The sequence below is a fragment of the Rissa tridactyla genome, chromosome 7 (assembly GCF_028500815.1).
Source record: "Rissa tridactyla isolate bRisTri1 chromosome 7, bRisTri1.patW.cur.20221130, whole genome shotgun sequence".
In the NCBI taxonomy this organism is placed as follows: Eukaryota; Metazoa; Chordata; class Aves; order Charadriiformes; family Laridae; genus Rissa; species Rissa tridactyla.
Window position 1 is genome coordinate 24,221,399 of NC_071472.1, and position 26,592 is coordinate 24,247,990.

Genomic DNA, 26,592 nt, shown 5'->3' on the forward strand with positions numbered 1-26,592 from the left:
ATGAAGGACAGGCCGAGGGATGGGCAACGCCAGCGGCCCTTTTTTACTCCATCACGTTCCTATCAACTGCCGGGTAGGTTGCAACAGTCTCCTCAGTGATTTGGGGACCAGCTCCAGGGAAAGAATCATAGAATCATCGCATGCATGGGGTTGGAAGGGACCTTTAAAGGCCATCTAGTCCAACCCCCCTGCAGTAAGCAGGGACACCTTTAACTAGATCAGGTTGCTCAGAGCCTCATCAACCCTGGCCTTGAATGTCCCCAGGGATGGGGTCTCCACCACCCCTCCGGGCAACCTGTTCCAGTGTCTCACCACCCTCATTGTAAAGAACTTCCTCCTAATGTCTGATCTAAACCTACCCTGCTCTAGTTTATAAACCATTGCCCCTTGGCCTATCGCTACATGCCCTTGCAAACAGGGCGCGAAAGGGCTGCCAAAGGGCAAGTTTCTTCCTAGGAGTCCTACTTACTTAATATTTTTATTCGAAAGTGGTCGGACACCGCGGTTAAGACTCGGCTAGATACAAATTTCAAGTTATTCCAAATTAAAAACATCATGATATATCCCATCCCACCTACCACTCCCTCAGCCGAGCGGTGGGCGGGGCCGGGGCAGGCGGGCGAGCCGTCGGGCCCCCCCACGTGCAGCGCCGCAGCCAATCCCGAGGGCGGCGGGAGCGCGAGCCGCCGCCACCGCCCCCGTTGCCACGGCGGCGCGCGGGGTGGGCAGTGGGAGCGGCGGCGCGGCCGGCAGCCATGAGCGCGGTGCTGGACGTGCTGTGGGAGGACAGAGATGTCCGCTTCGACATCTCCCCGCAGTGAGTGTCATTACCCTGCCCCGCCCTGCCCTGCCCTGCCAGCAGGGCTTTCGGGCCCGTCCGGCGTCTGTCGGTGGGCTGAGCTCTGTTTCTCAGTAGGCTGAAGGCGGCCGCCATTAGTGGCGCGGCGTGTGCTGGGAGCCGTCCCGGTGAGGCGGGGGGCCGGGAGGAGCTTGTTTTCCTGTCAGGGCGGGAGAAGGGTCGTGCGGCTGCTGGGTCTCAGGCGGGATGGCTGGGGAGTTTTTGGTAGGGGAAGTTCTTTTCCCAGCCGCTTGTAGCGTTACCTGGCGCTGAGCAGTAAAAACAAACTGTAGGGGTGTGTCTGAGGGGACGGTACCTGTCACTGGTTAGAAGGGCTCGGTGTCCCTGCTGTGGTGTCGGCAGCCCGAGCTCACGGGACCTCTGAGGGGCCAGAGGTGAAGGGTTGTCACGTACATGGAATCATAGAATGGTTCGGGTTGGAAGGGACGTTAAAAATCATCTAGTTGCAACCCCCAACATCCTCGTGGAGGCAGTGGTTCCTCGCTTCTGTGGGCCCTTGGCCTCTGGTGAGCTGTCAGCCTTATCTGAGACATAACACTTCGGCTCTGGTGTCTGTGTCAGAACGCTGCCTGGCTTTTGTAACGTGGAGCTACAAATTAACAGCTGGTTAGTGATGATTTCGGAGGTGGGGGCTGGAAGTGTACTGTCATGCTTCATCTCACTCCTACTCGGTTGACCCTGCCGAGAACACCCGTGGTCCCTCAGACGTGCTGCCTGCATCAAATTTAGAAACATGAAATTGTATCTTGGGTGTTTAAGTTAATAATAACTTAAATAAAAATAAGACAGTTCTGCCTTATTTTCTTGTGGAAGTGTCATGTAGGCAGAGCCTGCTTCCATAGTTTCTTTAATGCTAATGTTACTATTCTTGCTGTCTCCTCTGTCTAATATCTTTTGTGCTGTTCTGGTGATGTATTGTTGAGTCCATACCTAGTGCTTCAGTCCTGGTCTCCAGTAGTATCTCATGGAATTCCCTCCTGATAATGCATTTTGTTTCTGTCATGCCAATACACTAAAGAGTTTTGGCTGCTTTACACAATACAAAGAAAATACAGCAAAATTGCGCACTACATCTGTTGTTGTGTAATTAAGTGGTTAGACTAGTTAAATCAAGCAAAATACAAAAAACCTCACCAAACCACACCCTTTGTGGAAAATTTAGCAGAGCATTGCATATGTCGGTATATATCTGATACTTCCTTTACTGGCATCTATTCTTTCCTGAGCCTAGCTCCACTCCTTATGACCTAAAAGGACAGCAAGAGGCAACAAACTCTAGCCATTAAAAATTATGTGAATGAAACTTTTTTGCTTTTTCCTCCCATTTTCACACACTTCTCCCTAGTTGGGGGTATAGTTTGCATTGTCATACTTGCTACATAATTATTTATTCACTGTTATATAATTTAGTATAATTAATATAATAATAAAGATATTAATATCTTTCATATGTCAGATGTAGCGATAACAATTTCAGGTATATAATGTTGATTTGTGTGTATGCAAATGTGGATTTTTCATTGTATGATGTGCTAAGCAAAAAAAGGAAAGCAAAGTGGAGAAATAGCAGTGGCCTTCTTTTGTATGATTAATCTATTTTTCATTAGGTAATTTTTTCCTTCTTTTTTTTTCTTTTAGACAAATGAAAATGAGACCTGGAGAGGTCCTTATAGACTGCTTAGAGTCTGTTGAAGATACCAAAGGAAACAATGGAGACAGAGGTAACTGCATACTCAGGGAAATTGTAAACTTTCTAATATTTAACCTGTATAGATTCCTAAAAGCCCTGTCTGGTTTCCATTGAACTCAGTATCAATTGTCTGTTGCAGAAAATAGATCCTACCTGTTTCACAGATCTGTCTCCCCTTGGAGTATTTTCAAATAGGATCTCCTGTTCACAGTTATAGGAAGGTGATAATCTTGTCTCAGAATTTGTTTAGAATTGAAAGCGTTGTAAGAATAATCCATTTATAAATATTGTGGTGATCTTCTGCTGTAATCCTGTTTAACGCTTAGTTTTTCCTAACCTGGTTTAAACTGAATCAGTAAGGAATATATATATAGTGTGCAAGGGCATGAAGCTGCCCGCATGCTGAGATACCCCTTGCTGGGGCTGGATGTGCTGCTGTACTGGGTACAGAATCAAAGCAATTTGCATGTGACATAAAGGGATGAGGTTATTCATGAAGACAGCTGCTGTAGTTAACTCACTGCCTTCCCCTTCTCCTCCCCAGAGCAGTTCTGAACTGATTGTGTCTCCACATTTTTACCTTAGGCAGGGTGATGTGAAATAAGTGACCGTTCTCGGTTTGGTTTTGAGGAATGCTGGGAGATATTAAAGGTTGTTTCGTTTGTTCCTTGCTGGATTTTCTCTCCTAGCATTCAAAAAAGTGTTTAGTGATTTTTTTTTTTTTTTAATATTTTTTTTTCTTCTGGGGTGTCCTGTGCTTTGTTTCTTTTTCCTATCAATGAGAAGGAATATTCTGGTGTTTCAAAACTAGAGGTGAATATGTACCACAGAATGGAACATTTAATTTAATGGAAGTTAAGCAGATTAAAAATATCTACACTCTTTATTTCCAGGTAGACTGCTTGTGACAAACTTGCGGATTATTTGGCGCTCATTGTCATTGCCCAGAGTCAATCTCTGTAAGTATTATCTCTTGTTAAACAACTGCAAGTTTTCTGTTTCCTTTGTGGTGGCATGCTATTCTTTCACAGTAGTGTTGATTACAGCACAAATAGTAAAGTATAGTTCTGTTGCTCTGTAAAGTCTGAAATAAACTGTTACCAATGAATATATTTGTAATATAGCAACTGTTATAAAAATTCATAGCAAAATATTCATATTCAATGTTAAGATCTCAGAACAGAAGTTGAAGAGTACTTCAGACATATTTTTTCTTTGGCCTATGTGGGATTCATTTGTTTTTTTAGAAAGAAACAGAAGTGTGAGTTTCTTCATACCTTGCTTTACGTGTACCTCTTGTTGTCACCTGTTTATTCACATTCTCTGTTGTCCTACAATTTTTATTCCCCACAGGCACCTGCCTTTCCAAATTTACTATTGTAAGCTCTGTATAAACTTCTAATTTTAACTGAGTAGCTAGCAGATCTACTCATATTTAATTTAATTTGCTGAAACAGGTGCAGGATGCACTCACTTTGTACCCAGATTACTTCCAGTGCTCAGTTCCCAATAGCCAGTCAAGACTGAAAATCTGTATTCTGTTTATTATGTATATAAACTTATGCCCTCTGCCTGCTTCCTGTTCTGTATTTGCTGTCTCATACATGCACTCATATACAAGTGCGTGCACACACACTGCTACTTTTATATGTATTTATAAAATTAAAAAAAAAATTGTTTGCTTGTGTATTTAAGTTTTAGAATAGACTTTTTTTAGAGGAGATCACAAAGAAACTTAGGGAGTAGTTCAGCCCTATAGAAGCTCAAGGAAGTCTAACCTGTGGCTTTTACCGTTTAAAATAATCCCTAGCTTTCAAGATAATGCCTTATTTCTTACATTAAGGGAATTTATAAACCAAAAATTAATATTTTATTGGATGACATTTTTGACCATTGCTGTTTCTTTTAGTTTTAGAAAATTTCTCATAAGCAACCTAGGAAATAGTCTTTTTCTGTTTTTTTTCATAAGTATTAGTTCTGTAAAGACGGAATATTCTTATCTGCGTAACTGCTGTCACATCTGAGCTTTTGGAGAAGCAGAATCTTCCCAAAGCAAATTCTAGTTCTCTGATTTTTATTTTCTTTTTTTGAACCTGGCTGTGCTACTATTGGTATGAGGAGCAGGATTGTCATTGACATTCAGATTTAGCTCAGCACTATTTTATTGCAATTGCTTGTTTTAGGAAGAACAGCTGGGATTGTTTCTGGTTTTGCTTTGTATCAGAGCACTACTGTAGAAAAGGCAAAATGAAATTTGTGACTTTTTTCTTCCTCTTCTTTTTGTTTCTGCTCCATTTATACTTTCCATTTTCCTGCTTTTTTTTCTTTCTTATCTCCTTAGCTCTCACTACAAAGTACTATATCAATGTAGAAAGTTATAAGGATAACATTTACGGGCAACATCATGATGAAACAGACCTTCTTGAGGCAACAGTCAAACACTGATAGAAGGGAAATTTTGATTAGATATTAGGAGAAAAACGTTCACAATGATGGCAGTCAAATGGTGGAACAAGCTCCCAAAGTGCTTGCAGAATCTCCTTCTTTGGAAAAATTCAAAGCTGAATTGGATAGTACCTAGAGCAGCCAGATGGAGTTGGTCCTGCTTTGAGAAGACCACTGGACCAGACAACCTCCCAAGGTCCTTTCCAGCTTAAATTAGTCTTTGATTTTGTGATGAGGGCCCAGACCATTAACCACAATGTGTAATTCTCACAAATAGCATCCAAAGCTGTGCTACAAAATTCAAAATTTTACTTTGTAATTTTGACTATTATTTTTTCTTGTACTCAAAACTGTTCTTTTTTTTTTTATTCTCCTCTGTCTTTTAGCTGTTGGTTACAACTGCATTATAAATATAACTACAAGAACTGCCAACTCGGTAAGTTTCAAAAAATACTTTTTAAAATAATAAAAGAAGCTCTAATTCATTGTCTATACTTATTGCACTGTATCAACAATCTGAAAGTCTACTTGCAAGGACAGTAGTAGAACAGTAATGGAAGTTTAGTTTTAAAAGTTGAGAGAGTTTTACATTTCTGTAGGAGTGTGTTTCTAATCAGTTTCCTAAGGCAGTAAAATTCATGTAATCACAGTTAGGGGATTCTTTTCCCGTCTAGGTAAGTCAAGCATATGTTGGCTGACTCTGTCTAAATTTAACAAAGGTCAGAGAGGCACTAATTTCGTGCGAGAAAGCTATCCAATACATAGCCTGAATTACGTGCAACTGGGAAGCCATTTGTTTGGCTTGCAGCAAAGAACTAGCAGGGAGATTATGTAGGTTCCTCAGGCGGCCACATCGTACCAAAGCCAAAAATACTATTTCTGTCATGATATTGCAAATGTATAGCAGGCCGGTTTCATTAGGTCTGTTGATGGAACTGGGTTCAGTTGAAGACAGCAGTAGATCAGTGGTATATTACATCAGGTGATTACGCCTTCAGATATACTATTTAGAACAAGAATTTAGAAAATACATCCAGATTATTTATTACCTGTACCGTCAAGCTACTATATTGCCAAATGTTAAATTTCATTTTTTCATTACAGAAATTACGAGGGCAGACAGAAGCTCTGTATATATTGACTAAATGTAACAATACACGGTTTGAGTTCATATTTACCAATGTTGTCCCCGGGAGTCCCAGACTCTTCACTTCAGTTATTGCTGTACACAGGTAGCATACTTAAAATAGTGTTTGTTCATTTACAAAGTTCAATGATTCAAACATGTGGGATTACTATTGCTGATGGACTGAGTGTATAACTGCCCATATTTAACATTCAGAAAACTTTTCCCAAAAAAGGAGAACACAATTTCTGGAAGAAAGAGAGAGAATGTTCATAAATTCTACTAGACAACTGTGCATAATGAAAATTAATATGTATTAATACCAGTCATTGACCACGGTTTGTACACCTTGTGTGTATAAACTATCTGACCAAATAAAAGTACAAAAGAGCTAATTGCAGTGTGCATTTTCTATCTATAGTTTCTGTCTATAGTAATTTCCCATAATTTTGGACCATGTAATGGAAATGAAAAGTTAAATCCTGGTCAAAATTCTAAGTGACTACAAAATGGTGGATGTTTCCCACCTAAAGATAAGTCATCTGAATGAATATGTGCATAATACATTACCACCGTTTTCTATTTAAGAGTTATGGAATACTGACATACATATGTTGGATGTTTGTGACTTAACCAGCACTGAAAAATAAAGGATTCTTGGTGTCCATACTATGTATAACATGGGACCCAGAAGACATGCTTTGCCGTAGGGGCTGGGAGAAGATTATCTTAAGGAAAAGAAATAAGTAGTATACACATGAACAGTACAGGAGATCAAAGCAGATGTCAGTTTAAAGATAAGTTTAAACACAACTTCATTAAAGAAAGCTGAAGTATAATGGTTTATGTTGATGAAGTTTTAATAGTACTCTCATTTTTATGCAATGTGGTGATAAGAAAAGCTGAAAATATACAACATTTCATATTGGTGTTAAACAATAAAGATAATAGAAAACACTGAAATGGTAATGTGTATTTTTTACTTTTTGCAGAGCCTATGAAACGTCTAAAATGTATCGTGATCTGAAGCTGCGAAGTGCACTGATTCAAAACAAGCAACTGAGATTATTACCACAAGAACAAATATATGATAAAATCAATGGAGTTTGGAATTTATCAAGTGACCAGGTATAGTGAAAAATGAGATTATGCGAACTACAGCAAAGTTAAAATGTTTTGGCTTTCACCTAACAATTGTACCACTATAGTTTGTAACTCAAAGGAGTTACTCTTAATTCAGTTCATCAGCTGATGCATGCAGAGAAATTGATCCCATGTATTTACTACTCAGTACAACAAAGTCTCTTTTTGGCAAGCAGGAGTCTACATGACTTGGCTAATATGCAAGGGACTAGATATACAATGCCTGTTAAAAAGATATGTTCGTGAGTCTAAAGCTCTGTATCATTCTGAAAGACAATCAGGTTGTTTACAAAATGCTCTGCTGAATATTTGTATATTTACGTGCAGCTGTGACTACAGTGCAAGACTATATTGTCTCTTGATTACTGGAAATTGGAAACAGTGGAATAGGAATCTATGTCTTAAAACATGGAAAAATAAAGACTTTAAGGAAAAAGTAGCCAACATTTCTATTATTTTGCAGAGCATTAGTTGCAAGTATTTCCCAGAGCCACGAAACAAAATGGGAGCTGTTATTTCTGTCTGTACAATTTTAGTCCAGAATGGAAATAGGATCCATCCTGACAAACTACAAAGTTCTTTCCTCTACATTCCCTTGGCACACGTCTCCACAATTGCCTAAGTTTAACCCACATGCCATTATACTTACGCTATATGCCAATTCCAGATCTGTACAGTTAAGAACACTTCTCAGATGCTTCACGTATTCCTCTGAGGTCTGCTGTGCTGTGATTTGATCCTGCTTTGCTGCAGTAATAGGTACTCCCAGCTATTTTCACCACTTGGGTGCTGTATCCTTTAAAGATTGGATCTTGCTTCCTTGCAATCAATAGAATCATTTTGAGTAGTTTTAGTGGCAAAGAATCAGGCTCTCACTGAATTAAATATGAAGCCATATCCTGCTTGTGTTTAAATGGATAGCAGTAATCATGTTTGGAAAACAGGCTCTATATTTCAAAGCTGTTCTAACATATCTTTTCTTTAATAGGGAAATTTGGGAACATTTTTCATTACTAATGTGAGAATAGTTTGGCATGCAAATATGAATGACAGCTTTAATGTCAGCATACCATATCTACAAATTGTAAGTATCTTAACCATTTTTAAAATGAAATTGTATGAGTTCAAGTCTTCAGTTAAAAGTCCCAGCTCACCAAAATTAGTATTTTGTGTCCTACAGTCAGGGAGGAATTTAGTCTTACCACCGTCAAACCACAGGGCAGATTTTTTTTTTTTCTTTCCAGATTAACTGGGGGCTTTCATGGGCAGGTACAGATGTTGAAAATGGCTTGTATTTCCAATTTTTAAACTATTTACTGTGATGCTTCATGCCACCTATGTACACTGGGATTAATGATCTGTGAACCTGATGTTCAGGAATGAACTGTTACCACTGTTACCTCTTCTCATAAAAACACTTCCCTGAGGTTCAGGCGTTCAGATTTGTAGTGGTAAATGGAAGGGAACGCTGGTAGCCAAGCTTCCAGAAACAGAAATTGTAATTAGTACAGTGTAAAAAATAAAATAAAGTACACAACATTAAAAAATAAAAAAATTGATAAAGCAAATTTTTTTTAAGTAATTCCAAAAATTTTGACAAACATTTTTTACCTTTTTACCATTAGCGTTCAATAAAAATAAGAGACTCAAAGTTTGGCTTGGCGCTTGTGATAGAGAGTTCTCAGCAGGTAAGAAGCTGTAATAGCCTTTTTTCATTGGTTACATTTTTATATATAATAGTTCTCTAATTCTGAAATGTTACACGGCTACTTTTAAGATACTTAGGGTGTTCCTTCCGTGTGGCCTTTTGAACACAACTTTAAAAAAGTCCTCTGTGCACTGCTTAAAATGTCTGTGTGTTAAGGTCAATGTGGCTATTGTGAGTCATGTTTTTCTAAGCGAAGCAACAATAGGCCAGCACGGATAGTAAAATAACTGTTAAAAACAGTGGCTTCTGACAGATTATCTTTGGGTTCTAATTTCTTCTGTACTTAATTTAGACCACTCTTTTTAATCTTTTTCACTTGTCTATCTGTTTTGCTGTAAGAGACAAAATTATTTTTCTTCAATTTGACCTTAATCGGAAATGCTTTTAATGGTGATTTTTTTTTTAAAGTTCAACTGACTTTATTTACTGTATCTGAACGCTTCTTTAATAACAACATCAAGATCTAACAGACTAAACATTTGCTGAGTAGCTAGAAATAAATCATTAGTATCGCTTCTGAATTTCTCCCACTCTTGTTTGCTTCTGTTTGTCTGAGTAAGAAGTTTGTTCCCCGTTTATATAATGGGCTAACAGTTAAAAGCGTATTTACCTCATAGAGAAACATTGTCATTGTTTTTATTTCACCCATGGTTTACATGGCAGATTGAAAATAAGCTAATACCAAAATACAGATAATGTTTTATCAGCAAACTGAAATTTGTTATCATTAAACTTCAAATCCTATCAAGGGGGAAAAGTTGTTTAAATGACAAGCAAAACTAATAAATATATGTCTTCTTTTTTCTCTGTTTTATAGAGTGGAGGATATGTACTTGGTTTTAAAATAGACCCTGTGGAGAAACTACAGGAGGCGGTGAAAGAAATCCATTCACTTCACAGCGTTTATTCAGCTAACCCTATATTTGGGGTGGATTATGAAATGGAAGAAAAGGTACTCTGCTCATTTATTTTAAATTAGATACAATATTGTGTTAACAGCAGTAATAAAAATGTATTAAACATGTCTAATATTTGAATTTACTTACTACAGTGTTTTCATTTGCAGCCTCAACCACTTGAAGACCTAACAGTGGAGCAGGTTCAAGATGATGTGGAAGTAGAATCTGATGAACATACAGATGCTTTTGTGGTAAGCTGCTCCACAGAAAACTAAAAAATAAAATAATTCTTGTTTGTTGATTCAAAAGTAAGCATTGTACAGCTGTAATCATCTATTAAAGATAAGCTATAACTGGACTTTCTATATTTAAAACTCACCTACACGCCTTTTATTCATAAATCTGATTACTACAGGAATTTATTCTGTGTATGGATTTTTAACTTAAAAACAAACTATTATTCAAAAGATATAGTAGTAGATATTTAAAGTAATAGTTGTACGCGGTTTCTCAATGCATTACAATCAGGAATAGCTGGAAAACCAGGAGTATAAAATGCAATACATTATGTTAAAACAAGTCTTCCTTCTCTTGGAGCAGATGAATAGATGGTGGTATCTGTACACTCAACATTCATCTAAGATTCAAACCTGAAAGATTTTTAGAAAGACAGACATAATTTTGAGTCACTCCTGGCAACCTTTGCACTCATGACAGTACCAGTTTAGGAAACTGCATTAGTATCTGTCTCCCAGTATTTCAGGAAAATTTACTTTTAAATGCATTAGGCTGCTCGATGACCTTCTTTCTAGGAATTTCCAAATTTACTGTGCAACCTCGTATGTGATTGACTGACTGCACAGCTAGACTGCACATGTTTTCAAGTGTAGCCTTGACACATTGACGATTGCCATGGGTTTAATTCATCTCTGAAATTTGATAAATTAGCAGTGCTAGCACCAATCTTATTTCCACCTTCTTTTCTTTTGCTATCATTTACTGATACAGGTGAGCTCTTATCTCTTCCTTTCCGTCACTTTTGACCTTTTTTTCTTTTCATTTTTGCACGTTTTTATTCATTTTTCAACTAGTTGAAGACCTCCCTTTTCCTTACAGGTAGATTCTGTTTGCTGTATTGGTGCCTTTGTCACCTGAACTAAGAACCGTGCTTTGCATATTCCAAAACAAAAACTGGAAGCTGTAAATGATTAGAAGGTGGTTGCTACGGGTGGAGCCACCCAAGGAGTGGCCCCACACCAATATTCCAGGACATTTGATGACTGTGATGCCGTTCTTTAGTCTTGTGTAGCTTGAGATCCAGATGAGCAGGAAAACGCTTTCTTCGCTGCCCCTTGCCAGTCCGTGGGGGCAGCTGAAGCAAGATCAGGCTCTTTTTGGTAAATACGAAGATCTAGAGCCTGCTGGTCTGGAGACTTCTAGAGCTGTGGGTATTTTCAGAGATCTGGTTTCCTGAAGAGTTTGAGCCTGAATTTCCAAACACATAGAATGGGAAAGATTGTATCCCTCTCCCAGATCTCTGTCTGAGAGGAAAAAAAATTGGTTAATTTTTTAGTTACTCTGAACAGTTCCATTGTTCGGTTTCATTTCTTAGATTGAGTATGATGTTAACCAAATTTTGATATTACTTTTACATTTTAAGGTAGTTTTTGAGATTGAATCATAAATGCTGCTCCATATGAGGCAGAAAATGCTGGCATACTGTCAGTTTGCCTGCATATTAAAATTTTATTCCCTGTAAAGTATTTGTCAGTGTAACAAATGTAATATGAAAATGTTACCATTTAAAAAGCTTTGTTTATTATGATGGAAAATTCAAAAATTGGTATTTAATGAAAAATAACATGATCACCAACTCCTGTTAGAGCCCTTTTGTAAATTACGCAACATAGAAAAAGCTGATCTTGTTTACAAAACAAAAATAAAATCCATACAGACTGGTTTGTTGCAGAAAACCTACCGAATGCAGTTTTGACTCCAAGGAATTATTATCGGATTTGGGTTTATACTTTTTTTTTCCCCAAGGTTGTGAGTTCTTTTTTTGTTCTTTTTTTTTGCAGGCTTACTTTGCAGATGAAAACAAGGTAAGAACATCTTTTTTTTTCATACTGTCAAATTCATGTTGTTAAAATGGGATAATAAAATTAAAAAGTACCTTCTGCTTTATTGTCTTTTCTCTCGTATCTCCTGCGTTTGAAAAAGCAACATGATCGGGAGCCTGTTTTTTCAGAAGAACTGGGACTTGCAATAGAGAAGCTGAAGGATGGATTCACGCTCCAGGAACTGTGGGAAGTCATGACCTGATTTCGATTGGCGCACGTTTGTTTCCGGAGCGAGGAGTGACTCTCGGTTCTTAGTGAGATCTCTAGAAGAGAATTTAGAAATACCAGCGTAGCAGAGAAAGAACGCGCCAGAGCTACAGAGCAGGCAAACGTTAGATGGTATGCCCTCAGGATATGTCATAAAGGACAGATTATTCAAAACCCTGGTATGTGTAGCAGCTTTTTATTTATTACCCTGTTCCCGTAAGTAGTGGGAGGATGACCAATGTCCACTAGAAGAAGGGTGGGACAGGTGGAAGCCCCACCCACCCCATGGTCACGTGGTGTCAGGACCAGAGAGGTCCTTCCCCTCTTGCTGGCAGCTTCTGAGGACCTGGAAGTTCCTCCCCACTCCATGCCTGGTGGCTGCCATTTTATTCCAGCTGCCGTTACGTAAAACGTCATACCCTACATGTTTCCGTACTGCTCCGTGATTAGCTGACTTCTCAGGGCAGGAAGGCCCCTTCCCTAACAACGCGGGGGCTGCCATGCTGGTTCAGCCACCATTTTATGGCAGGTAACCACCATTTTTTACAACTTCACGGCCCATGTGCTGACATACTGCCCTGTGATTGGCTGCCAGCAGCAGGCACCACCTGCCGTTTTACCTGGAAGTATGTCAGAAAAGGAAACTTCCTGCCTACACGGAGACCACCATTTGAGCCAGGGCAGTGGGTGGTACATAGTTTGGTGCTCAATGTATTCATGTATTTATACACAGTGATGTACCTTCCCATAATGATGATAATCTAAATCAAATTTCCGTGACTTGTTTAAGGTTGTGCAACATCAATATCATCATACGCAGAACATTTGGTATCCAGGCTTTTTGGCTGTGTCATGGCAGCGGTGCTGTGTTCCTGAGGACTTTGACAAAAAGCAATACTGCTTTCGTGTCTCATAATTTTGTTAAATGTTCAGCACGTATCATTCCAGGTACTTAATAGTAACTCAGATATCCTCATACGGTTTTTGTGGGTTTTTTGTTTTCTGTGTTTTTATTTGGCTAGAGTACTTTTTTTTTAAGGAATGATCTAGAAAAAAGCGCGTGCACAAATGTGTCTGAGTCATTAGACCTTAATGATGTTATGTGTTAGAGAGAAATGAGTCATTTATTGTTCAAAGGAAAGATGCAGCTGTTACGTTTTCTAGTGACATAAGACCTCTGCGCTATTTTCTATAAGTGGAAAAAGTCAAATGAGATCTCCCATCAGCTGTTGTTTTAGCAGCTGACTGTTAAAGTAACTGTGGTGTGACTATAATTGCGATGTTTGTAGAAAATCTTTAAGAGTATATATTTTAATTAACTACTACCTATATTGAAAAACAATCATGATTTCAATAAACTTTGATAATGTTATACCTCTTTGTAGATCTTGTGTTCAGATAGTTGTGTTTTGAACCCGTTTCTATTACATTCAAAGAACATTTTATCATATGGGTAAAAAGCATTCTTTATATGGGCAAAATACAGCCCTTCATCAAGGTACATTAAACAACTTAAAATTTCAAATTTGTTTTGGATCGATGTTACCACCTTTAACAAAAATCTAAATGTTCCCAGTGTAAATTGTGATGCCTTCAACATACGCATATTTTTTCTAAATTCACATTCACTTTTCAAACTACTTGTCTGATTTGTTGTTTGGTTTTTTAGTTTAAATGAAGAGGTTTGATTTTTTTTTTTTTTTTTTTAGTTTTTTTAAATTACACATCCATTTAAAAATGTTAATATCGTGGATTACGTGTTTTTCCTTCTCTGTTCTACCTTTCCTATGTACTGTTTTTGGTTTGGTTTTACAGCAGTTAACACCATGTCGAGTACAGTCAAAAGGATTGATAGTGTCTACAGATTATCTGAAATGAAGAATGGTGTTCATTAAGGGGGGGTGGAGACTTCATTTTAAATTATTTTTGAAAGCAGAATTTTACATTAATGTATATTTTATGTCTAAACAGTAGAGTTTTGTTTACCAATAAATACAACCAAATGGATATTGAGAAGAAGCTCAAAATGAATTTCAAAGCCTTATCGATATCTGAAGAAATTGCAGATGTAATGTGGGTATGTAAAAAAAAATAAATACTCTTAAGAGCATAGATAGTTGATGCAAAGTTCTGAAGTTTTTTGATTATAACTGCAGCAGCGAGATGTATTAGGCAACTGTGAAAAAGCAAACAGTAGTTGCAACTGACAGCTTGATTAGTAATATTTCTGTTTCAGAATATTTGTTAACATGTATATTTACAATGTTGCTCAGAACTGTCTCACGGAGGGTCAGATTCTGCTGTCTTTACTCATGTCAAATAATTTCTTACATTGGACGTAATCTCATTGATTCACTGTGGAGAACGATGGCAAAACCTGACCATAGTGACCAAAAGCAACAGTTGCTTCTTTCAGTCTTTGACAGCTGCGAGAGCAACTCTTCTTTCTTTCCAAGCCATCCATCCTAAATTCCGCCCTGTAAGAGTATGTACCTATATTTAGCGAGCGAGATTAAGTTGCGGAGGCTTCAGGCAGGGCAAAGCACATTGGTCTGCCTTTTTTACAGGCAGACCTTTGGGCAGGCAACAGCTAAAGCTTTCTGCTCCCTCCCCTTTCCCAACTCTTTGCGAAATGGATTCCCAGAGGGAACTCACTGAAGAGCTCAGGCTTTACCAATCCACCCTTCTTCAGGATGGCCTCAAGGAACTCCTGGAAGAGAAAAAGTTTGTAGATTGCTCTCTAAAAGCTGGTGACAAAAGCCTGCCTTGCCACAGATTGATTCTGTCGGCATGTAGCCCTTATTTTCGTGAGTATTTCCTATCTGAGCAAAACGAAGAGAAAAAGAAGGAGGTCGTTCTAGATAACGTCGACCCCAGCATCCTGGATATGATTGTCAAATACCTTTATTCGGCAAGTATAGATCTTAATGATTCTAATGTGCAAGATATTTTTGCCTTGGCCAGTCGCTTTCAGATCCCTTCTGTATTCACCGTGTGCGTCTCCTACCTTCAGAAGAGGCTCGCTGTTGGCAACTGTCTGGCCATCCTTCGATTAGGTGTTTTGCTTGATTGCCCAAGGCTTGCCTTTTCTGCCCGTGATTTTGTTTCAGATCATTTTGTGCAGATCTGCAAAGAAGAGGACTTCATGCAGCTTGCCCCGCATGAACTTATCTCGGTTATTTCACCTGACAGCTTAAACGTCGAGAAGGAAGAACTGGTATTTGAAGCCGTGATGAGATGGGTCCGAACAGACAAGGAGAACAGAGTAAAGAACCTGGGGGAGATTTTTGACTGCATACGTTTTCGTCTTATGCCGGAAAAATATTTCAAAGAGCATGTTGAGAAGGACGATATAATTAAAAGCAACTCAGACCTTCAGAAAAAAGTAAAGATTATTAAGGATGCTTTTGCTGGAAAACTGCCTGACTCTAGCAAAAGTGCAGAAAAGTCAGGCAAAGGGGAGGTGAATGGTGATGTAGGAGATGAAGATTTACTGCCCGGCTACCTAAATGACCTTCCCAGGCACGGCATGTTCGTCAAAGACCTCATTCTTCTGGTAAATGACACTGCTGCCGTAGCTTACGATCCTCTTGAAAACGAATGTTACCTAGCAGCCCTGGCTGAACAGATTCCCAGAAATCATTCCAGTATCGTCACCAAACAAAATCAGGTCTACATTGTTGGAGGACTGTACGTGGAAGAGGAGAACAAGGATCAGCCTTTCCAGTCATACTTCTTCCAGGTATAAGCTTTATAATTGTGGCAATAATAGGTGCTTATAAGAGTTACTGAAGAGTATTTAGAGTGTATGAAGTGAGTGGTCTGGTCTCTGTACAGTTGACAGAGAGAAGTATCCACAGAGAGCTATTCCTGTCTCGGAGAGAGAAATGAAACCAAGGGACTTGCATCTTCTCTTTTAAGACCAAGCCCCTGGTGGTATCTCAGAAAAGATTAAAAGGATTAGTATATTATATCTAGGCATTGGCTTTCATTGTTTAAGGCACAGATTTTTCACGGTACAGATGCCTAAATGTAAGCCTAATAATATTTTTGTGAAATACCTTTTGTGAATTTCCATGAAAGTTCAGTGCTTAGCTGCTTTAGGTCGAATGAGATGTCTGTCTTTTTTTTGCATCTGAAATATGACAGCAGTAATGTGCGTATTTTAAATGCCACTTTTGTCCCTAAAATTCCAGAAGTCCTTTTGTCACATCCACGTTTGAAAACCTAAGGGCATTCTAAAATATGTACTATTTCAGAGGTAGAAGGTTGTTTTCTTGGCAAACTGTCAATGTCAGTACACTAAATACTATGTTTCAACCAAGAGCGTAATTTTATATCTTTGTAAATCTGTGTAAATATAAGGCTGATTAATACAAACTATAACTTCCACAGCATATTCCAGAAAAAACAGCAAAAATACGATTTGGCATGCTTACACCATAAACTAATTCTGTTGTGCTTTTAGCTACCTGGGTCATGCTTTGGGGGATATTTAAACTCTCTCATCATGAATTCTGCAATATGCTGCTGGCCATGTCCTGTCTTGAGGCACATTGCCCTGAAAGAGTGAAAGTAGGTCCTGCTTCAATATGAAATAAAGCAGAGTGATAAGCAGTGATAGAATCTGAAAGACTTCAAATATTAAAAAATGCAAACACTAAGTATTTATAGGAGTATGGTCACTGTGATTTCACACACAATGAAAAAGTTGGTTTCAGGCATTGTTAGATCTGTGAGAGGAAGTCTTGGTTTGCTAGAGAGGGATTTGCTCAGTTTCATTTCCTTGTGTAAGGTGTAAAGCAGTCATCGCTGAAGTGCAAAACTTGCTACAGAAATATTCTTCTAATAAAAACACTGTGTTGACATCATAATGGATATAAGCCAGAACTGAATAGTCAAAGTCTGAGGTGACTAGAAAGAGGCCTTTGAAAAACTAAACCTCACGATCGATATAAAAAATGATGAAGTTTTCCGAATCCTGCTTTATATGTCTCCATCCATTTCCTGAAATCCTGCTCTCTGGCTTGTCATCTTTAAGCTTACTTGCTGCTGCTTCTGCCTATAGTTAAAATACTTGTCTGCGTTACCCACGTGGCTGTTGTTCCCTCTAAAATGTTAACGTGGTGCCAAACCGATTTTCATTTACTGATCTCCCTTTCTCCGCCAGTGAAGCACCTGTTAACATTCTATTTGGTAGCTAGCAACCCAGGAGAAAACAAGGCTGCCACTGGCTCAAAAATGTGTGACCCGTTTCTGCCCTATCGTCGGTAGGTATGTCATCTTCAAGGCTGATTCCCTAAGCATGCTGTGATCCGTGATGGGAACATCTTCTCCTCATTACACTACCCAGATCCACCTGCTGGGGCAATCCGTGCCCGTGAACTGAATTTCACTGCTGCAATAAAACTTCTGGTCCAATAGGGGTGGTCTACCACATCTGGGAGATGCATTTCAGCATAGAGACCCTGACTGTGGAACATACTGCTGGAAAAGGGACTTCACTGAGCTAAACCCAGACCTGACTGCTTTGACTTGAGCTTTCTCTTGCTTTCTATCAAATGCCTTTACACTCATCCAAACTCACATTTGACCTTCCCTTCCTGTACATCATGAAGCAAATCTATCCACAAGAGAAAAGCGAAAATATTCTTTTTGAATGTTAGAGAGCCTTCAGGTTCAATTTTAAGTTTGCAGATCAAAACAAAAATTAAGCACCACAGTTCTAGGAAAATATTGGTTTGGTTGTTTGTTTTGTCTTCTGTCCTCCTGAAGCTCTCCTTAGGTGTTTTCAGCCAACAGGATGTGAACTGAGACAGCTGTGGGAGTACTTCAGTAGGGATGACACCGATATGGACAGCCAATGGAGCTGCACTGCCTGCCTTTTTTTCTTAGAAGTGAAGTCTTTATTCATTGTGCCTTCAGAGATCTCAGGAGCTTTTGAGGGTATTTGTGATGAAACACCACCTCTTTTGCTCTAGGAATTGCAGCAGAAACATCTGTGCCATTCGCCATGTAATATTTCATGATCATTCAGAGGACCGGTGTGAGGATGTCTGGCACCTCTCATTGTAGCGACGAGCACAACCGGCAAATGTATAGGTGTGGAAGAGCAGAGTGTCTGCTCCCTTCAGGCAGGAAGAACAATGGTCTTCACATGTTCTTTCCAACATATGATAGAGAACCCAGAGAGTGAGGGACCTTCAAACAAGGAAGAGCCTAATAAAGAGGCAAAGAAACTGGGTGAGGATGAGTGAGGGTGAGCATTGGCTCTGCGAGGTCTCAGCACCATGGAGCACGGGGGTGTAGAAGTCATCCTTCATTAGCTGCACCTAGGGAAGGGCAGGTTGTGCAGGCAAACAGATGAGCTGTTGAGAGACACGAAGTGCAATTAGATTAATTTCGTGGAACAGTGTTCTTTATGTGGATTTTTACCCTTTGCTTTTCCTAACGCTTCCTGTTCTTGATGCTCTTTCAGCTGGATAGCATCGCTGGAGAGTGGGTTGCCCTTCCTCCGCTGCCGTCAGCCAGGTGTCTCTTCGGGCTGGGAGAGTCAGAGAACAAGATCTATGTAATTGCAGGCAAGGACCTTCGCACTGAGGAGTCTCTAGATTCAGTATTGTGCTATGATCCTGTGTATGTTTAAAATTTAATTATGCCCACTGAGGACATGTCAGTAGCCCGTTGTTGGTTGCAAGAGCCTAACGTTGATATTATTCTTGTTCCAGGGCAATGAAATGGGGTGAGGTCAAAAAACTACCCATCAAAGTCTATGGCCATGCTACTATCTCAAATAACGGATTGATATATTGTCTTGGTGGAAAAACTGATGATAAGTGAGTCTCTTAAGTTTTTTCATGACAATTTATAACGTTGTTTAGTTGGTCCTTTATAGATTATGTGTCCTCACACTCAGAAATCAGGGTTTCCCTTTTTTATGTCTCTGGATTAAGGTTGCTAACAATTTGGCAGAGGGGAGCACATTATGGTATATAGAATATCTTTTTCATGATAAGGTAAAATTACATATAAACCCCAACTAGTTATTTTAATGACTGTACTTATTTCCAAGGCAAATTTTAATTACATTGAAGACACGTTAATAATATATAGCTATGAGGAGCCTCACTGAAAGTATTACTTCCTTCCAGATAGAAATACCATGGAATTACTGTGTCAGTTTTTCAGATTTTCTGACCTGTGATGCCTGTTGTACCTTAATGGGTATAATGTTTGGAAAATCAAAGTTTTCACTCACACTGAGCATGTGGTGGTAATTTCTCAGTGTTTGAATAGGGGATATTTAAGATACAGGCTTGTCAAATCAGCCAAAACAGCAGCATAATTTTTCTTTTATAACCTTTGTCATACATTCCACCACAAGCCCATCTAAATAGAATATGCTAGCAAGGGACGTGGTCTTTTCCCTGTAAGGTACAGTGAAGTTGCTGCCCTGTGTAAGCAGCATTTAACGTTTGATTTAGTTCTATGGATGTGATTAGTGCTTTGTAGACATGTAAAGATTCCCAGTTTAGACACAAGAAATGATCTCATGGAGAGGAAAGAGTTATTACGCATAAACCCACACAATCCACCTGAACTAGGTCTCACTTGGAAAAGCCAAAAGTTCATTAGAAATGATCACAGGTTTTCTTTTTCCTCCCCAGGAAATGCACTAACAGACTATTCGTATACAATCCCAAGAAAGGAGACTGGAAAGACCTGGCTCCAATGAAAGTGGCTCGCTCGATGTTTGGCACAGCTATCCATAAGGGCAAGATTGTCATTGCAGGTGGTGTCACTGAGGAAGGCCTTACTGCATCTGTCGAAGCTTTTGATCTGACCACCAATAAGTGAGTGCACAATTCAAGCTATTTTTAAGCAAGTGTTTTATCATCTAGGCTTTTAGGAGCCCTGAGATAAATCACAGAGGTGCTCAGGTGTTTATACTCCCACTGAGACACTTGGTCTGCGTTCACATCTTCAGCAACAGCAGCAGCAGCTCAAAGAGCCTGTAACTCCGCCCGTTTTTTCCTGTCATCCCCCCCCCTCCATTTTATATGCTAGTATAGCTACGTTGCAAACATGATCAAAGAGCTCATGCAGTGAAAATAACCCACCCTCTCATCTTTTCTTTTTTTTCTTAAAGTCTGATGACATTCCCAATTCAGTTGACCACACAGCCACCTAACAGGGGTGCGGGCATCATAGGGGCGAAGTGGGAGAGATGGGCGAGGGCATCTGGCACTGGCACCAAACGTGAAACCCCAGTGAGAGAAATCAGGTGCCTGAGCAGGACAGGCTGAATGTCCTTGTGGCTCTTCGCTTACCTTGTCACAGCAAATACCGTTTACCACTAGTTACTGACAGGCAGATAATTCTGCTTATTTATTTAATATGAAAAATCTAGGCAGATGTCCTGGTTTGAGGTAAAACAGAACCAATTTTCTGCTTTGTAATTTTACTTTTTAGCTGGGCCTCTTCTAACTGACTAAAGTCTGAAATTAACAGCATATTGTTCAGAAACTGTTCACTCTCAGAGTGATAAGACCTGATTATACCAAGGAATGGTATGCACAGAGGCTCTTGCTTATACTTATTGCTATAACAACCAAGGGCAGCTAACTTCGCTGCTTGCCCCGTTAGAGGGTCAGAAGCAGAGAAGCGTAGAGGGGTCCCACCTGCAGGGAGGAGCAGACGGGACAGGTGACCCAAAACCGACCAACAGGGTATTCCATCCCATCTGCATCACGCTCAGTATCAAAGCTGAGCGACCAAAGGGGCAAGGCTGCTCTGGCTCGCTCTTTCTTCAATGGCCGATGTCTGAGGAGGACCCTGTCTGTTTGTCTGCCTTTGATCCTGATCCGAGCATTCCTGACTCTAGTTCCGGAATTCAGCTCCTGTCCGAGGTGATGCGATGGTCATCCTGGGAGCTGGATACGGTTTTGTATATATTGTATACTTTTTTCTTTAATTTTTTATTATTCTATTATTATTTACTATTTTCTTATTTATTATTATTTTCATTAAAGTAGTTTAGTTCTTTTTTTCTAAACTCATAAATCTCCTTATCTCTTCCTCTCCTCTCTGAGGAGGGTGGGGGGGAGGGCCACCTGTCGTTCTGATTGGCCAGTCTGGCCAAAACCACGACAGAAGACTTTCAATGTTAAGTGCCTGAGACACTATACAGAAAAAATAACAACAGAAGAGAGTAAGTCATTCTTGGAATTAGCTCACTTATTTGGTCCAGATATTTTCCAATGTTATTCCTCACAGTCAAAATCTTTTGCAGTCAGCATCCCCCAAATGTTTATGATTTTCCAGTGTATACCCTCTGTATCTGTGTCTTTCTAGTCTTAATTTTCCTTGTTGTAACTCTTGTTACTTTTCCTTCCCATCATCTTATTTACAAGCTTTCATTTAAAATAATATCGGTAAAGCCTTATTATGATAGCTCAAACTCATAAGTGGTCCTGGACACACCTTTGTTTTATTACTAAGCACTTCTATTGTATATAAACGCATTTGGTGGTGCTGTCTTCACTGACAGGTGGCATTGCAGCCATCCACCTACAACAAAAGCTTTAAGTTAAATGTACGCTATCCCAAAGAGACTTGCTTATAAAATTCAAAAATGCAAAGTGTGAATTATGCAAGAAGTAATTCCATGAGGGAACTCTGGACTTTACACCTTCTACAGAAAGCAAAGGGAAGTAAAGGTAATTTTGTTCCATTCTTCTCTTTGTTGTTCAGAAACACATCCAGCTGGTGGTCTGAAAAATCTGCAGGTTCTTGTTTTACGCTGTTTTGTTACAGTCAAATCACACAAGTGAGAGAGACAAATTAGCCTATTAGTTTTGATGTTGACATCATCCAGAAGCGGGATGTCTCTATGTTTTATATGTTCATAGGTGTGAACTGGCAGAAAATTTGAAATTATGCTACCAAGCTCCAATGCCTTTTTTTTTTTTTACTGAAATTATGATTTCAATGCCACTTGAAATGAATGGAATTTTGGAAACTATAGGGAAAAAAATGAGAGAAGCTGGGGAGCCATATATCTGTATAAAGCACATTTCTGATGATGGGGCCAGGCGACCTGTAAGAAGTGGTCTCTGGAAAGAGACGTCCTCACGGGGTAATGCTGTCCCTTCAGACTTGCAGAAGTCCTCGTGGGGATGGAGACACTGAAATTCACTGCTGAGAAATCGCAAGAGTTTTTTCCTTTTACTAAGCCTTTCACTGAAGCAGTCCTTGGTACCTGAATTGATGTTACCCAGATATGTACTTTAATGCATTCAGTTTAGAGTATTTCCCATGTGTTTGTTTACCTCAGGTTTTTCTTTTCATCTTTAGGTGGGAGATTATGCCTGAATTTCCCCAAGAGAGAAGTTCCATCAGTTTAGTCACCTTAAGCGGAGCTTTGTATGCGATTGGAGGCTTTGCAATGATTCAGCTTGAATCTAAAGAATTTGCGCCCAGTGAAGTCACTGACATATGGAAGTAAGTTTGATTTTAATCACGCTTTCCTGGTGGAAAGCCATATCTAAATTGAGGTTTTTAGACACTGCAGGGTAAAATTATTTTTCTGTTTAACTCTGGAAATGAACCATAACGCAGGCTGTAAAGCACTTGCTGACAGAAATGTTTGTCAGAATGCAACAAATAAACATGAAATTTGGATCTAATGACTACGTCCACCTACCAATAATTTGGACAGTCTGAGTCATGATCTTTTCAGATTCTTTTACTCTTTTAAAGAGTAAGTTGCTGTATCTCGTGGCAGGTTTAGCCTTGTAAGTGTACCATGAAAACATTCTCTATTTTGTGACATTCTTACACAGCAAAGCCTGTAAAGCAGAGGTCTGCACATATTCACGTGTTAATAGTCAAATGAGTAATTGTTCTGAGAGAACCAGAAATCCCCATCTCCTAGATTTCTTTTTTAATCTAAATCACAGTAACAGTGATGTTTCATCACATCTCTACTGTGACTCTTCAGTTGCTCAAGTAAATTCAGGAGTTGTAACTGGTGGGATAGGAAGGATTTCCAGAAAAAAACCCGCCTTTGTATGTAAGAATTCAGAAGGGATATTTAAGACAAGGAGGAAGCTTTTATAGGAGTAATTAAAGTATGCCGCAGGCCAGCAACGAGCTCTAGGCACTAGGAAAACGACAACTCACGGGTGCAAGAACGTCTTTCCGTTCTGTTCTAGAGGACAACAGCAGCCTTTTGTGGCATCCTTCAGCACAGGATTGCTACAAGCATTTGCAACATGTGGACTGTCCTCCCTTTCATGTATGGGTGATGAAGCATCCAGCTCAAATTTTATGAAGCTATGTTCTGACCTTCTTTTGTTAAATGCAGGTACGATGATGAAAAGAAGGAATGGATCGGCATACTGAAAGAGATCCGATACGCTACGGGAGCCTCCTGCCTGGCTACACGCTTAAACCTCTTCAAGTTATCAAAACTGTAAACAAAATGCTGGAAAACGTGGTACGGTGAGGGAGTTTCCATAGGCTCTTCTGGGTTTGTTGTGTGAAAGTGTCCCCAAATTGTACAGAGTTTTGTAGCAGCACACTAGTTACACTGTCAACTGTTAAACAGGTCATCTGTCTGTCCAAGTCTTAAGATATTGACTAGCTAATCAACAACTGGATTTTTGCCAATGTTTAAAATCCTGAAGAATTCTAATTCGTGCTGATTAGAATAAATGAAGATTTCAGAGATAACTCCATTTTTCACTCTGTGAAACTGAATAAAACTAGTTGGACTTCCTTACGCTCAAGAGAATCCAGGATATTGGTGGCGTATTCTCCAAACAAGGCCCATGAATTAATTGTTAACTATAACTAGTAGGTAGCTAATTTTATTCTAACTGGCTGTTTGTACAGCCTGATTTCCCCCTTCAGCAATGTCTGCAAATCCTGCATTCTTCAGCCATATCTTGAAATACGTTTTCATTAGAGCCTTTTAAAAATAATTTAGCCTGGAATTGAAGTGCATGGTACTGCTGTACTAGTAGCCAGACGTGAGGAAAGAGAGAGAAGTACACAAGGTTAATAGCTCTACTGTATCACCTCCTATGTTTAGGCTTCTGGTAACAAGGATTTTCCACTTTTTTATGCTTTTGTATTTATTTCCAAAGCAAGCATTTTATGGAAGTTTTTCTCAGAGATCTGAGGCCATTAACAAGCATTCATGACAAAGTCCTAGAATCGATTATCAGGGGGGAGATAGGGCAGAGAGGACTTTTCCACCTAATAAAGAGTTGATTAATTTTGATGTTGAAACTTTTAACAATTAAACTTTGTTTTTAAAACTATAAAAGTATCACGTGGTGGTGTCTCTTTCAGTGATCGACTCATCATCGCTATCATAGGGATAGGACACAGATTTCTTAGTAGAGCATTTGCCCAAACCAGAGCAACTGGTTTTCTTGAAGTAGAGCATGCCCATTTTATATTATAGAGTACCTCTTCAAAGGATTTCTCCATTGAATAAAGAGGGTGTCAGAAATGTAAAGGATGTCACAAATCTAAATCTAATTACAACTGATGTAGCAGGAAAACTGGAAAAGAAGCCCGCCATGCCTGACTGAGGAGCAATTCCAACTATCATCAAATGACCCCTTGCATTGCCTTCCTAAGGGACAGAGGTAAACATACAGCAAAGGCACAGCCAGCGTAGCTCATTTCGGTACGTTACTGTACACTGGTACTTAAGCTGTGGGACATATTTTCTGGTTTTCCCTTTAGTACCCAAATCTTCAGCTGTTTTTAGCATCTTTTCATTGGCTCCAGTTAAATCACTGGTTTACACCAGCCCATCTGCTCTAACACTTGCTGATTTAATTTAGAAAGAATGACTGCAATGGATCAAAAGCAGCACATTTTACTGAAATACTCTTAGATTTTGCTTTTCTTAGCTGCCCTTTCTGAATCCGCTCATAGCAAGCTTTAATCCTGTCCCCATTGTGAATACTCACAACTTCAACCATACGCAACTTGAACATACCTGGTGGGGCACGGAGTGACTGGTGAATACCTGAAAAGAAGAGTTCAGCGCAAACACAACAATCATCCATGACTGATCACTTCCACCACAGCCACCGAAACTTTCTTATGCTCCATGGTTGCTACCTGAAGGCCATCTGTACAGAAGCAGGGTCATGCAAGAGCCCCCTGTTGTGTAGCCCAGACTCTGAGCTCCTAACTGATATTTATGATGGTCTTCTCCATTTTATACAAAATATAATGTGCATATAGTCTTTCTATGGGCTGTGCCTTCAACGACATTTCCTCAAAGCAGTCGTCTTCCACGTCTTGGAGCCGTTGTCCGTTTGATATGATAAGCAGACAACCATCTACTATTTTTCTCAGTCATCCCACAAAGATGAGGGCTACTTTAGGAGGAGACCATCTTGCATCTTAGGTTAGTTCTGTTGTTTTTTCCTGGCCTGATCTGTATTCAGTCAATAAAAATATCTTCTTCTACTACAGGGTAGTAAAAAAAATAAAAGTGTCAGCCAGGTGCATACTGCTCAGTTCCAAAATGCAGCTGCTTGCCTCTGCCACGTTCAAAGGAAGTGGTAGAGTGTCTATTGCTTCTAGTAAAAAGGTAAGAAAACATACACTTTGTGTGTGTGGCGGAGATGGGCACAGCTAGCAGTCATCCCGAGGTAACAGCAGCTGTGGTCACCACACGGCTGCTCCTGAAAATGGGCTGATTTGCAGAAGTATGACCACTCTCTAGTTTACAGTGAACATTCTCCTGGCTATTCCACTTTTTCTTTCTACATCCCTGGCTGAGCGCTATCACAGGAAGCCTGGTAACTGGCAGATGGTTTAGAGAGAGACATGATAAATAAACCAGCAATGTTTTTCACCACCAGTAAGGAAAGTGGTTGTCACTCTCTGAAGACTTTTCTTGGATCTTGATTCTGGATTACAATTTTCAGCCTAATTTTGCTCTTTTGTACACTGTCTTATTTACAGAAGAGGCAGGTTAGATGGTTTGTCTAATTTTGGTTTATTTCTACTAGCAAGGGCTAGTCCAATGCATAATGCTATAATACTAAATTTAATTAATTACCCAGTTGCTAGTAAGTGCCTATGTCTGACATAAACATTATTTTCTCCTTCTTTTGTATAAATCTTTTTTGTATCCCTTCCAAGTTGCGTTAACTGGAGTAGAGGTGTTTCAAGGGTCCGGGTGGCTGACAGACCTTTAGAACTAGTCTGTCTTTTAAGTACATGAAGGTGTCCCAGACGGCTCAAGCCATACTTCTGCACAAACCACACCACAGGGAAGGAAAAGCAGCTGGAGGTTTCTCACTGCACAACACCCTCCCCCGACAGAGTCACCCACGGTACCTCTGTTCTGGAAGAT

At 39.5% G+C, this 26,592-nt stretch overlaps 2 protein-coding genes across 4 annotated transcripts; both read left to right on the plus strand.

Moving 5' to 3' along the window:
* The first annotated feature begins 699 nt into the window (after positions 1-699).
* BBS5 (Bardet-Biedl syndrome 5) lies at positions 700-12,215 on the plus strand. 3 transcript variants are annotated; one of them, XM_054208967.1, is made up of 12 exons: positions 700-817; positions 2,498-2,580; positions 3,443-3,508; positions 5,381-5,430; positions 6,099-6,226; positions 7,113-7,248; positions 8,252-8,347; positions 8,889-8,951; positions 9,789-9,923; positions 10,038-10,121; positions 11,949-11,972; positions 12,091-12,215. In XM_054208967.1, the coding sequence occupies exons 1-12, from the start codon at positions 756-758 to the stop codon at positions 12,190-12,192; spliced, it is 1,029 nt and encodes a 342-aa protein (XP_054064942.1). In that variant the 5' UTR covers positions 700-755; the 3' UTR covers positions 12,193-12,215. The 3 variants fall into 3 exon arrangements, with proteins under 3 accessions (XP_054064942.1, XP_054064944.1, XP_054064943.1); XM_054208968.1 differs by lacking the exons at positions 700-817; positions 2,498-2,580 and adding exons at positions 3,167-3,200; positions 3,336-3,362; XM_054208969.1 differs by lacking the exons at positions 700-817; positions 2,498-2,580 and adding an exon at positions 3,102-3,200.
* A 2,533-nt stretch (positions 12,216-14,748) lies between these two features.
* On the plus strand, positions 14,749-24,531 carry KLHL41 (kelch like family member 41). The gene is made up of 6 exons (XM_054208965.1): positions 14,749-15,939; positions 18,676-18,833; positions 18,926-19,033; positions 19,865-20,050; positions 22,554-22,700; positions 23,566-24,531. Exons 1-6 carry the CDS (start codon positions 14,830-14,832, stop codon positions 23,675-23,677), a joined length of 1,821 nt encoding a protein of 606 aa, XP_054064940.1. The 5' UTR covers positions 14,749-14,829; the 3' UTR covers positions 23,678-24,531.
* The last annotated feature ends 2,061 nt before the right edge of the window (positions 24,532-26,592 follow it).

Coding starts and splice junctions, on each gene's coding strand:
- BBS5 (XM_054208967.1), top strand. CDS start 756: ATGAGCGCGGTGCTGGACGTGCTGTGGGAGGACAGAGATGTCCGCTTC. Junction 2,581..3,442: donor AGGAAACAATGGAGACAGAG/GTAACTGCATAC, acceptor CTTTATTTCCAG/GTAGACTGCTTGTGACAAAC. Junction 7,249..8,251: donor GGAATTTATCAAGTGACCAG/GTATAGTGAAAA, acceptor TTTCTTTAATAG/GGAAATTTGGGAACATTTTT.
- KLHL41 (XM_054208965.1), top strand. CDS start 14,830: ATGGATTCCCAGAGGGAACTCACTGAAGAGCTCAGGCTTTACCAATCC. Junction 19,034..19,864: donor GGTGGAAAAACTGATGATAA/GTGAGTCTCTTA, acceptor TTTCCTCCCCAG/GAAATGCACTAACAGACTAT. Junction 22,701..23,565: donor GAAGTCACTGACATATGGAA/GTAAGTTTGATT, acceptor TGTTAAATGCAG/GTACGATGATGAAAAGAAGG.